Source organism: Rhamphochromis longiceps, linkage group LG20 (genome assembly GCF_057381845.1).
Source record: "Rhamphochromis longiceps isolate RC_006_pf linkage group LG20, R_longiceps_female_GT1.1, whole genome shotgun sequence".
NCBI classification, from domain to species: domain Eukaryota; kingdom Metazoa; phylum Chordata; class Actinopteri; order Cichliformes; family Cichlidae; genus Rhamphochromis; species Rhamphochromis longiceps.
Window position 1 is genome coordinate 3,833,191 of NC_140576.1, and position 12,181 is coordinate 3,845,371.

General features: G+C 41.4%; 1 protein-coding gene across 1 annotated transcript in view; it reads left to right on the plus strand.

The window, feature by feature from the left end:
- The window catches only part of cpne5a (copine Va), an 83,196-nt gene that overhangs the window by 52,973 nt on the left and 18,042 nt on the right, over nt 1-12,181 (plus strand). The window contains exons 12-13 of the mRNA XM_085393748.1: nt 885-938; nt 1,490-1,551. Coding sequence (XP_085249874.1) covers nt 885-938; nt 1,490-1,551 — 116 coding nt within the window. The remainder of the gene's footprint in view (nt 1-884; nt 939-1,489; nt 1,552-12,181) is intronic.

Below are 12,181 nucleotides of genomic sequence, written 5' to 3' on the forward strand. Positions count from 1 at the left end.
TTCCTAGCAAAGTGTAATCTGCTCTTTCTGTTCTTGAGTGCCACATGTGGTTTGCAGCTTGAGCTAAACCCTTTGTAGTTACATGAATGAAGACTTGTCGTGATTGCAGGCTCTGACACGCCTACCCCTGTTGAGGTGCTCTTGATTTGGCTAGAGGTTGTGAAAGGAATTCTGAGATCATTCAGTTTAAGCTACTTTTCATGGCCGTCCAGGCTTGAACTCACCAGCGCTTTCCTTCCTTTTAAGAATTAGCCAGATTGTTGTCTTGGCCACTCCTATATTTTCTGCTCTCTCTGATGGCTCGCCTTTGTTTTCTCAGGCTAATTACCAAATGCAAATTTTGGAATCAACTGCATACCTTTTATCAGTTTAATTTACCAGTTAATTGTACAATTACTTTTGATGGCATGGGAATGGAGGGACTGCGCAGAAAATTTGAATTTGAAGCAATATTTTGAGCTTCATTTCCTTTCTTCCACTGTGGTGGTACATAGAAGCAAAAGCACAAAAATCGTGTCACTATCCAAAAGCTTGGACCTGGCTGTATGCATCTACCCCCACTGCACATAACTGTGCACTTGCACTCACTCTGTATGTGGTTATAAGCACCACAGCTGGCAGCATGCATGTGAAATTTACAGTAGACTGCTTATGCTTATAAAAATCCCTCTGAATTATCTGCACTTAGCTGGAAGGCATGATCAATGGTATCTCATTCTCACCTGCTACAGTTATTGGATTCACTCCCTATGCTCCATTACCCTTACAGACATAGAGTAGGAGGACAAAGATGTTTTTATTACTTGCCCAAGGGTGGATAAAAAGAATTGTGCTGCAAGTTTACATTATCATTATCCTTCGTTCCCATTCTGCCTTCATACCAGGTGGTGAATGCCAAGAAGAAAATAAAGAAGAAGAGATACATCAACTCTGGGACGGTGAGTCTGAGATACTGTAAGAGCAAATCTCCTTGTGCATGCACACCCCTGCCTGCCTTCTCTTTTGTATTCAGCAGGAAGTTTTCACTAAGTGGATTGCATGAACTCTGTTAAATGTTTTTCTTCTATTCCCATTCCCTGAGCTTATGATCCAGACAGTGAATTTAAGTAGACGGGAAAACATTCCCATGACCTCAAACGGGATGATTATTCAAGTCTGTAAAGCTAAATAAAAGAGACTTGTGTCTGTGTCCTTTCCCTGAAGAATAGTGACAGAAGTTCATAAATGAGCCGCGGCTTTGCTACAGCTCTTAGCGTATACTGTGACTCTGTAATTAAAATTTGTGCCTAGCTATCCATCAAGCTGATCATCCATCAGTCCACAGGCACACTGACGCTCAGTGATTGTAATTCTAAGGCGCTGCTTCGGCAACGCAATCATTTTGCATGGATAGGTCATTTTGAGAGGTCAGTGTTAATGTGTAGATTGGCAAATTTTGTTTAATTAAAAAGGACGAGTTAATCTTTTGGGGCCTTTTTTTCCCTCTCAGGTATCCTTGTTGTCATTCAGTGTAGAGTCAGAGCACACCTTCCTGGATTACATCAGAGGAGGGTGAGTCATGCATTTGTGTGCAAGTTACATTACTTTGTTTATGTACTCACGCTGTTTGTGTTTCACCTCTACGAGTGGCTCACAGAAACTATGACCACATAGTTTCATTTACTGCAAATCTGCACTCAAAAATTTGATTTGCATACTGGAAGTTCACTGTTTGAATTTAATTGTGCACAATGATGGCTGTGCAGACTCCCTATTAGTATGAGTTTAACACATGTACAAGTAACATATTGTTTCCAGTAGTTCATCTGTCGACTGGACCTTTTAGTTCTTAAACACAGGTGTGACTAATTACATTGATTACGGCTTACATGCAGATAGAACAAAACCTTCATTAACATCATTAGAGACACCTGTGCTGTCCCACTTTGTCATGTCAAAATGACTGCTGTGAAGAGGGGCTTTGGAAAATGTATTCATCATTTGGATTATTTTTTTATTCCTAGACAGGCAATTGAACTTTTAGCACATAAGACTCTAATGATTCCTGTCAGAATATTTTATGTGTCCAAAATTTAATTTGATGGAGATTTCAAGTTTAAAAACAAATCTTGTTTTGCAGTTTATTACACATTTAAGTGTTAAGCACACTGATAAAATAATATTAGCTAAGGTATATAGCAGTTAATATAATAATTAGCGCTGTCAACGTAAATCTCATTAAAATCAGGTTAACGCCATAATTGCATTAACGTGGCAAATCTCCGTTAGCGAGTTACCCGTGATCGCCCCGTGCGTGGGGCTGCACGGCATCAATACGTTAGCACGGTTAGCTTGTTAACGGGCAGAGATTTGCCGCGTTAATGCAGTTATGGCATTAACCTACGGTGGCCCTGAGAGGCCAAACGAACTGCAACTTCAGAAAACACTTGCAAAAAGAAATATGCTGCAAAAAGAAAAATGCTGCAAAAAGAAGCATTTTTCTTTTTGCAGCATTTTTCTTTTTGCAGGTGTTTTCTGAAGTTGAAGTCCGTTTGGCCTCTCAGGGCCACCGTATTAACCTCATTTTAATGAGATTAATGCTGACTGCGCTAATAATAATCATAATCATAGTATCATATCACTGTGACATCCATGCACAGCTGTTCTTGCATGGTGGTGAAATCTGCAGTGTTTAAATATCATTCAGGTAACCACTGACCTAGAAAGCCATGGAATTACAGATTTCACCACACTAACACGCTTTAACTATGCATTAATGGTTGTGTTTGGGTGTCATTTCATGGGAATAAAACAGCAATACGATATTGCAGATGCTTGTATTGACATTTGTAGGCTCAGTTTCAGGATTTTTATGCTATTTTTATGCTAGCACTGATGCTATATTGTCAGTATAACACAGCACGTAATCATTATTATCATATGATCATTTACCACTCAATCCAGTATATGAACACTTAACATCCATCCCAGTCTTTCCCATCCATCCATCCATCACATTTCTCACTGTTAGCATACCAACATGTCCTCCAGCCCGCCAAACACAGCACGAACGCTTAATGCTACCCTTTAGCATCTGTGCAATAACTATAGGAGACCCAGCACTCTGGCTGTTTGAGTGAGTCATCTGCTCAAGAAAAACAGCTGTTCTGTGTTCATGGTCATAGATAGTGGTGCTGCTGACTGTAAATAGTGATATGCTGAGCCTCAGCCTCTGTTTGCTTGTATTGTGTAACCACTGAATCAGGGGTATGACAGTGGGATAGTGGTCTAGAGTGATGTAGTGTGTGCAGAGCACCTGGGTTTGCTTGGACTTTTCTGATGTTTGCTCTCAGATATTTGCTGTCAAATGGAGGAAGAATAAAAGAAAAGAGGTCATAAAAGAATTTAAATTCAAATTTATTTTCGCCATGCATAAATCTGGTAGAACAACAGTCAATAGTGAGTGTTAAAACTTTATACAGTGACAGCCATCGCTGTGACTAATACACGGAAATGAGTCAGGGCTGTGAGATTTAACACAGTAGTTTTAAAATGCATTACACTGGCTCCCCCTTTTTACTTTGTTTCCTGTTGTTGCTGCCCATGGCATAACAAGCACTCATCCATGTTTTCCTCAGTGTTATTGAGTGTGGTTACTGAGGTGCTTCTGATTTTTCACATAACAGCTCAAAGTGTGGCCCCGAAGGAAACGATTGTGTCCACAGCCACAACTCCGGAGTAAATGAATATGAATGATTATGATAGAATATGGAGAAGATCTGAGGGCTTAATTAAGGGCGAACATCCTGTCACATATGGAAATGTTTCTCAGTGGATCAGTGGCTGCCCTGGTTTTAGTTTTCTGCTGCTTTGCTGCTGGTGGCTGAGTGTCCCAGATCTGTCCCGTTGGTCTCTCTCCAGCTCCCACAAACGGACACACACACTGTACCCTCACACACAGCACACATTCACTCACTGTCAAAACAGCAGTGTTTTCACCTTTTTCTACTTGTTCGACTCTGATCTAATTTGTCCTTGAGAAACCGAAGAAAAATGGAGGAAGAGGGGAAATGGGAAAACAATGAGGTTAGAAGTACTGATACGATAGATCAAACTATGTTGTGCTGTATTTGCTCTCAGATTTTAGTTCTTCTGGGGTTTTTTTTCTCTCATTTTTATGATGGGGCAACCTATCATCATTTTGGATTCACCAAACCAGATAAGCAATTATCCAAGTTCACAGCAACCTACATATGAGAGCTGATACTTGGGGAACATGCACTGTCCTACTGCCTTTTTTCTAAACTGACATTTAGAAAAAAAGGGGCCTCAAACCAAGCTGTGAGAGAGACTGCACTGACCTGTTTAAAATTGTGTGCATTTATTTATAAGTGTGCGTTGAATAATTAGTAGTAAACATGCTTATGTCTTGAAGTAAGATTAAAAAATGGTCTGTAAAGAATTTAGTGTACCATTTTCCTTGGATTTTGTCTTCATATACAGGAACTTGTGAATATGGACAGCAGTTTGATCATCAGTGTCTCTGGTCTGCATGTGGAAATGCCCTTGAGCAAGAAGCTGAATCTTAATTGCTCTGATGCATCTATCAGTGTGTGTGTGTGTGTGTGTGTGTGTGTGTGTGCTAGATAAAGTGCTTAACTTGAATACAGTAGAATAAAAGTGCTTTAAGAGTGTGTGTGCTTGTAAATGGGAGAATGTGGCTTGTGTAAAAAGCACTTTGAGTGGTTAGGAATACTAGAAACTGCTTTATCAACCCCAAGCCATTTTCAAACTAAAGAGACGCTTTCTGTCAGACTGCTACGGTTCCTAAATATAGAGAAAAAGACACCACTCCAAAGACCTTCCATATAAGGGTTTAAAATGTCTATTTTTAGGTAGTTCCTTGTGATTTCCCTTTGTGCTTCCACGTTACACCTCCAACACCTCCTTCCAGCCTCCAACGGCCAACACCTCCTTCCAGCCTCCCCCGCCCCGATAGCCAGCAGAGAACAGGGGTGTGTGAAGGCTCCAAACCTCCCTCCTCTTGCTCATATGTAGTGTTGCTGCGTGTTGTTCTAAGGTGCACTTAAAACACGGGAGAGAATGGTGCTGCTGCCAGAGAGCAGCAGGTGCTAGCACGGCCCCTCCCGAGAACCCTCAATGTCTACATGGATTTAAAATTGAGAGGTGGGCACCGGTGCCAGAGGTGGGGTTGAATACACAGACCGAGTGTGAGTAATGTGGATGTCTAAGTTGTGGAATAAAATTGAGGCACGGGTGGCCAGAAGGGGACGGGGGGGGGGGGGGGGGGGTGCCTCCCCTGCACCCTGGTGACACACCTGCACCCCAAGGCCCTACTTGTGTGGGTGGGTGTGTTGGAGGGAGGCAGCCGGGGATGGGGAGGAAAAGAAGGGAGGAGCAAGATGCCCCTCCCTGGGGCCAGCTCCCCCGCTGACCCCAGTAGGCACCCTCGTCCTTCGGCACCCACCAAGGCAAGGGGGCCCAGGCCCATCCAGACTGGGGCCTATGGCAGCAGGACCGCCCAGCCCCACAGGACCCGGGGCAGCCCACCCGACCCCACCGCAGAGGAAACTGTACCCACCCTAACATTCAATCATCTCCCAGACTGGACAAGACAGTAGACACCCAGGTTAAGTTTATTCTCCACCTCTCCTGTGACTCTCCCCCACCTGCAGAGTGGACTCCTGCAAGGATGGAACAAACTCCCTGTCAGTTGAAGAGCCCCCTAGTTAGGCCGATGCGCCAGAGGCCCCCTGCGCCAGGGCTGAGCCCCCATGCACCCACCCACAACCTTGGCGACACACCAACAAGGACCGAAGCCCCCAAGGCCCAGCCAGAGCCCTAGCACGGAGGCGAAGCACTCCCAAACCCCAAGCCCCCACGCCTGCCCCGGATCCACTCAGGGGCAGCCAGGCTACCAGGCCAGTAATCTACGTCCGCCAGCACAGACCCTCCCCCAGGCCTGCTGCACGCAGCCACAAGGAGAACACCCTCTAAGAGCAACCAGAGCCACTAACCAGGTTATGACCACAACCCCTGGGTTAAGCCCTCCAGGGATAACGTCCCTAGGGATTCTCCAGACGCCCTAAGCCCGTCCCAACCTCCACATCAACCACAATGGCGAAGGCGGGACCAAACCACGACCCCCCCACCCCCGCTCGGTGATGGAGCCGATCATTCTGAATCTTGCACTCAGAATTATCCAGACACCACACACATTTATCCACACTCTACAGCAATTTCGTACAGAACCTGCCCATATATCAAAACTCTGCGTTTCCCAGCTGCAGGTAATTGATCTGAACTGCCACAATGTTTCCACAACACTTGTGCGTACACTGACTTATTTTGCTTGGCACATTGCTTGCTCTGTCATCAGATCTGATGTTTTGTGACCTGCTAATTTGTGCTGCTCTTGGTAGAATGCCTGTCATTAGCAAGAACTGGCTGCATCTTTGTTTATAAATTAGCACAATGCTAGTAGATGACCCACAGACCTTTTAAGTCCCATTGGTGCATTTATTTTAGTTGGAACCTTACTCTGATTTGCTGTGTGTAAGAAATCTGGTGTTTGGACCCAAGAACACGAACATGTTTGTTTCTGTTACAGAGGATTTATTGAATGATTTGAAATCTGTGCAAATCTTACTGGTGCTTCATTACGTTTTTAAAACATTGAGTTTTATTTTGAAGCTTGAAACAGCTTTTGAGTCATCCTGTGGTAATTTTCACATAAAACTCTTTCAGACAGAAGTTAAAGAGATGATCCCATTAATTAATGTGACCCAGGCAATATGTGGAGTGGTACTTCATCTTTTTGTTACAACCCATTTAGAGACGTTAGAAGCCCATCGTGCCTGTGAAAAAGGCTGATGACAAAGGCTTCTGCTTTAAAAAGATGTGGCAGCTTTGAAAAAAATATGGGATCTCTGCAGGAAAATCTCTGCAGCATCTGTGCACTTATTTTTTCTCCTGAGGTTTTTTACATCATCATGAAAGACTTGCCTCTGTCCCTTCTGTTGTCTCCCCAGTGATTTCTTTGAGAAATACTGTTAACAATGGCGGTGCTTGTGTATTTAAATTCTCCTGGAAGATTTGTCTAGAACAAACTACTTAAAATACGACACTTAAATACAGGCTGCAGAAAGTTTCAGTATTTCGGTTTCATATCTTCTTCTCTAAGTCAGAGCTAATGTTAAGTCAAGGCTTTTGTCCCCTTTTTGTTTCTGTTTGGAATAAAGCTCTGCAAGTTGTCAGCAAGTTGCTTATGTGCCAAATCATCTGAGAGGTAGAGAGCAGATGTAAAGTATGTAGATGTATTCTGGATGTCATTAGACTCAGCTGTCAAAAATAATTTGAGAATGATAAATTGAAGTCAATATCCCACGTGTAACACAACATTAATTCTTACTTAGCATGTTAATGAATAATGTTGTACCCAAACTACTTTTTAATGCGTAGGATGGCATGGATCCAGAAATGAACTCGTGTATTCCTTAACAGTTTCCATCACTAAAACATTTATGGTATTGCAAATTTTTGTTTTTAAGTTTATTAATTATTTCACTTATTGAATTTATCATCAGCAAAAAAAAAAAAGAGTTGATAAACAACAAATTATAAAGCACTTTGTTTTAGTATTACATCTGAATTGTGCAGATTTTAAGACCTATTGAAAGGTAAATACATTTGGTGGTTAGAGACTGATGCACGACTAAAATTGTTGCAACTGTGTGCAGTGAACTTGCAATCTTGTTGCTTTTGAAATGTTCTGCAACCACTTGCCTGCAGTTGCTACCTTTAAACCGATTCTGATGCTTCTCTCAAGACAGCGATAAAATGGCAAAAAAAGTTGTCAATTACATGAAATCAGGTTGTGGTAACCCAAGCAAAATCACATTAGTGTCTGGGAACCTTGCTATACAACCTATACAACCTGGAAACCTTTAATACAACAAGTTGCATAACCGGCTGAGTGCACTGCTCGTGTCAATTTCCACTCACTGCTGCAGACTGACACAGATTGATTGACACAGATGGCAATTATTTGCAAACCTTTGTCAAAATTTTTGAGAGTGATTGCAGTTAGAGCGCGATTGGAAATGGGCGACCTGTGCACTCACCTTGCAGTTGAAAGTCGTTGCTCAGAGCATGATGACATTGGATGTTTAACCTCTGGGCAACTGGTTGGTTGCTGTACTTACTTGCAAACAGTCACCAAATGCAAAAAAAAGTCATTGCAATACCTGGTTAACCATCATTTTTTTCCTAGTTGCAAGAAGGCCGCTATTCTATTTTTAAGGCCCTTTCACATAGGAAGCAGCAAATTCTGCGCCAACCACTAGTTTGATCCAATAACTCAAAATTTGTGTTGAGTTCATAGTATGTCACTTTTTGCTGCTGCCCATGGCCTTCACACCTACTACAATACATATGCCAGCTTCTTGTCTGCATTTCTATAGGTTGCACAGATGTATGTCATTGTGGTGCATGTGAATGCTCCCTGGCCTTATGCCTATGCTGCACTTTGCTCAGAGCAGCGGGAAACCATTATTGCTCTGTGCAAGTCACAGAGAAACAATGAGTTTCAGTGCACAGCACAGTGCATGTCACTTCCTATGTGACTGGGCCATAAAACAGCCTTAGTACAGTTTGATACAAGATCAGTTTCCAAGAACTGGTAGTTTTTAGACTACTACTATAATCAGAGATATTTTGATACATATGGGAAAAGTGTGAGGAACAAGCCTTTGCTGTTCAAAAAGAAAATTGGCGACACATAAGGAAAGCCCAAGCTTGCTTTGAATAATTTGTTTTGGACAGGCAAATCAAAGATTGAGCTGTTCAGTCACAGTGACAGTAAACATGTTTGGCACAGACCAAGTAGCAGAATCTCTTAACCAGTGTGGAGCATGGTGATGAAAATGTTATAAGTTGGGATTGCTGCTTTGGGACTGGGCAGCTTGCAGCTTGATTAAACTATGTGCTCAGCATTATAGCAAAGAAAGCTCCAAGTTACTGTGAAGGCATACGTTTGAAAGGTGAAGTGTGCTGAATCCTAAAGACATTGTAAGTAAAAACTGAGTGTCACTGAAAGACCTGGTTAAGATGTAGAAAGGCAATATTTGAAACCCACTGAAATAAATAATTGAAACTGGGAGTTTTTGCAAGAAATCCCATAAACATCTTGCTGTGGAAGATTTTTTGCATGGATACTGCAGAAGATCTCCTTTAACAGAAGTAACTTAAACTGCAAGTTACTTCTGTTAAAGGATGAAGTCGTAGCTTTTGAGGGCAAAGACTAGTATTACAATAAATCTATTAATATTGTTGTTGAATGAATGATTGAGGAGGTATTTTTCTTTGCTGTGCTGTGTTCAGTGCAAGATGCAATGAAAAACTGCACCTGATCTAAATTTGGCTTGTTCTGCCCTTTAAAACTGTCTCCTCGTGCAGTGATACACTGTTCCTGCTGCCATATTTGGAACACTCATTGGAAGTCCTGTCAGTGCATCAGGCAGCATCTTTGATGGATACTGGATCACCTCCAGTATGTTAAAATCCTAATCCTTCCACTTTAGTTACATTTTGGGGAAGAGGAAGAATATCTGGTGAGAAGTTGTGAGCACTGAAGTAAAACATGGTGTTGACAGTCTGACCCTGGGGACAGATTTTCAGTGCACAGCACCCCTGAGTGAGAGAAAATGATGAGCATGCTCTAGGTCATGCTTCTGACAGAAGGCTGCTGTTTGTTCTCTGGGCAGTGGCAGTGCATCCTATTCTTATCACACTGATAATCATGAAGGTTGGGTAATCTCTTGCCTGCTGATGGAGATCCTTTCACACTTTAATACTGTGCTGCTCCTTCTCAGAAGCGCCTTGCATGCTATGGTTGGGGGTGAAGTTTGTCTGAAACGTGACAAATAAGAATTTAAAGATGCCAGCGATTTCCCTGATAGCTAACCATTCATCTTCATATACAGTTGGTTTAATTTTTTTACACGTCTTCAAGGGAAGTCCCCGTGGAAGTTCTCCAGTAGCAGTCTTTCTGTAAAATCATCTTCCCTGGCTAATTTCTTTTCTGCTCTCCCATATATTTAAAGTTTCCCATTGCAGATTTCCCAATGTTGACACAGACTTTGATGTCTGCTCTTTGGGGTTTCTGCAAAACGCTCTGGTCCTGTTGTCAATCATGCGACACACGCTGCTGCCCATGCTGTGCTGCTTTCAGACACAACAGGAACAGTCCTGGATATCCTTTATGTATAGACACAGTATAAGAGAGGTTTGCATGTCAAAATATCCCATCATAAAACAAATCTCCATAGGATCTATTTACTTTTCCACCCGACTGTCAAATTACCATAATTGTGAAAAATTTATCAAATAAGAAAAGGTGCATAAAAACTGGTGCTTTGAACAGACTGTCGATTTGAAGCAGATTGCATAACAGACTGATGAAGAAAATAAATCAGAATAGGCTTACTAGTGCTGAAAGAAAAACAACGACCATGTTGCCTATCCATGATGGGAAAGATTAACTGTATCGTTGAAAAATGATACACATGAAGAGACTGCCAATTTGGAGGACTGGAAACAACTTAAGACAACTGCAAATACTTGTCATCACTGAGTTAGATGATATTTAGTTATATAATTTTGTCAAATGTGTGTCTCAAAATGTTTTGCATTAGCCATATTATGAAAATTAACTTCACCTATTTAGCCTCAACCTTTAAATGGGTGTTGAGAAACACTGGAAAACTGCTAATGGGGGTTTGGGAGCATTTGAAATGAGAAGTACAGTTTGACAGCTACATTATGTGCACTTTTATGCTGTTTTATTTAATTATGTAGCATGTGAAAAATAAAGATGCTTAGAGAAACAAGAGGTTAGCTGTGTGAGAACTAAGTCAGAAACAAGGTATATTTCCTACATACATTTAGTACAAAAACATTTTTACTGTGAACAAATACCACAGTTTTGTGATATTATGGAAAAATACAAATATGTAAAAGTTGAATAAGATTACATTGGAAAGTTACTGCGCATTTTGCAAGTTTCTTCTAATCACTAGAAAAAACTTGCAAGATTTAGTTTTGGCTTCATTTTTGTTTTGATGTATTCTCGTTCGCAAGAACAAAAAAATGCAGTTCGTGGATTCAGGCACAGAACACTCTGTGTTTGTCCCGTGGATCACTTAGTTTTGATTTGGCATCTGTACTTGCCTAGTGAAAGAGATTAGTTTTCTTCAACTGATGCAAAAGATTCTACTTGAACGCGTGCCAACACCGTCATTCAGACAGATGATGAGAAATGTGAGTAGGAGCCTGAGCAGCAGGCTGTATACAAAAGATCTGATATCAGATTTGATATTTTAGATCGCTGCTATTGATTTCTCTCCTTTCATGTGTGTTTGCTTTGCTGTTCCGTTTCTAACAGGTGATAACTAGCACGGTGAATTTTGGATGATATGTGAAGCAGAGGGGGGAAAAAGCAATTTCTTTTCAAGACCCACCATTGCACTCTGACTGGTTTCACAGTGAATTGGTTTTTCATTAATTTTCATTAACCTCCAGTTGTGGCAGAGATATAGTCAAATAGAGGTAATTAAAGTCCAAAAGCCACATGCTGCTTTGAGAGGCTAATGAAAGATTTATATTCTTTTCATCACATATTGAAATGTTTCTTTTTAAATTAAATCTCTAGTGAGATTGGTCATATAAAGGCTGGTGGGGAGCTTCTCTTGTGTTGAGATCTTATTAAGGTTTAATAGTTTCATCCCAAAATATCCTGAGAAATTGATACTGGGTTTTTTTTAATTGGATTTAGGTTAGCTTTGTGGTCAGACTGCAAAATCGCACTGCACAGAAACATACAATTTCTTTTCGTCTGCTTCTTTTACTGGCCTTTGCTATTTGCTGACTTTTGAAAGAGAGGTGTTTCTCAGCTGTGACACTCAGTCTTCTGCAAGGTTATTTTTGTGATGCAGTGTTGTTCCCTTTATGTGTATCTGCATGTGTTTGTCTGTCATGGCAAAATGTGGTCATGGACTATAAACTTCATCAAAGCACTTTCACATGATAACTAAACAAGATGTACTGATGCTAAACCCTTACAGATATTTCTGGTCTGCTAGGCTGTGCAGTCTGGTGATTTGTTGTGATCATACAGAAGTTT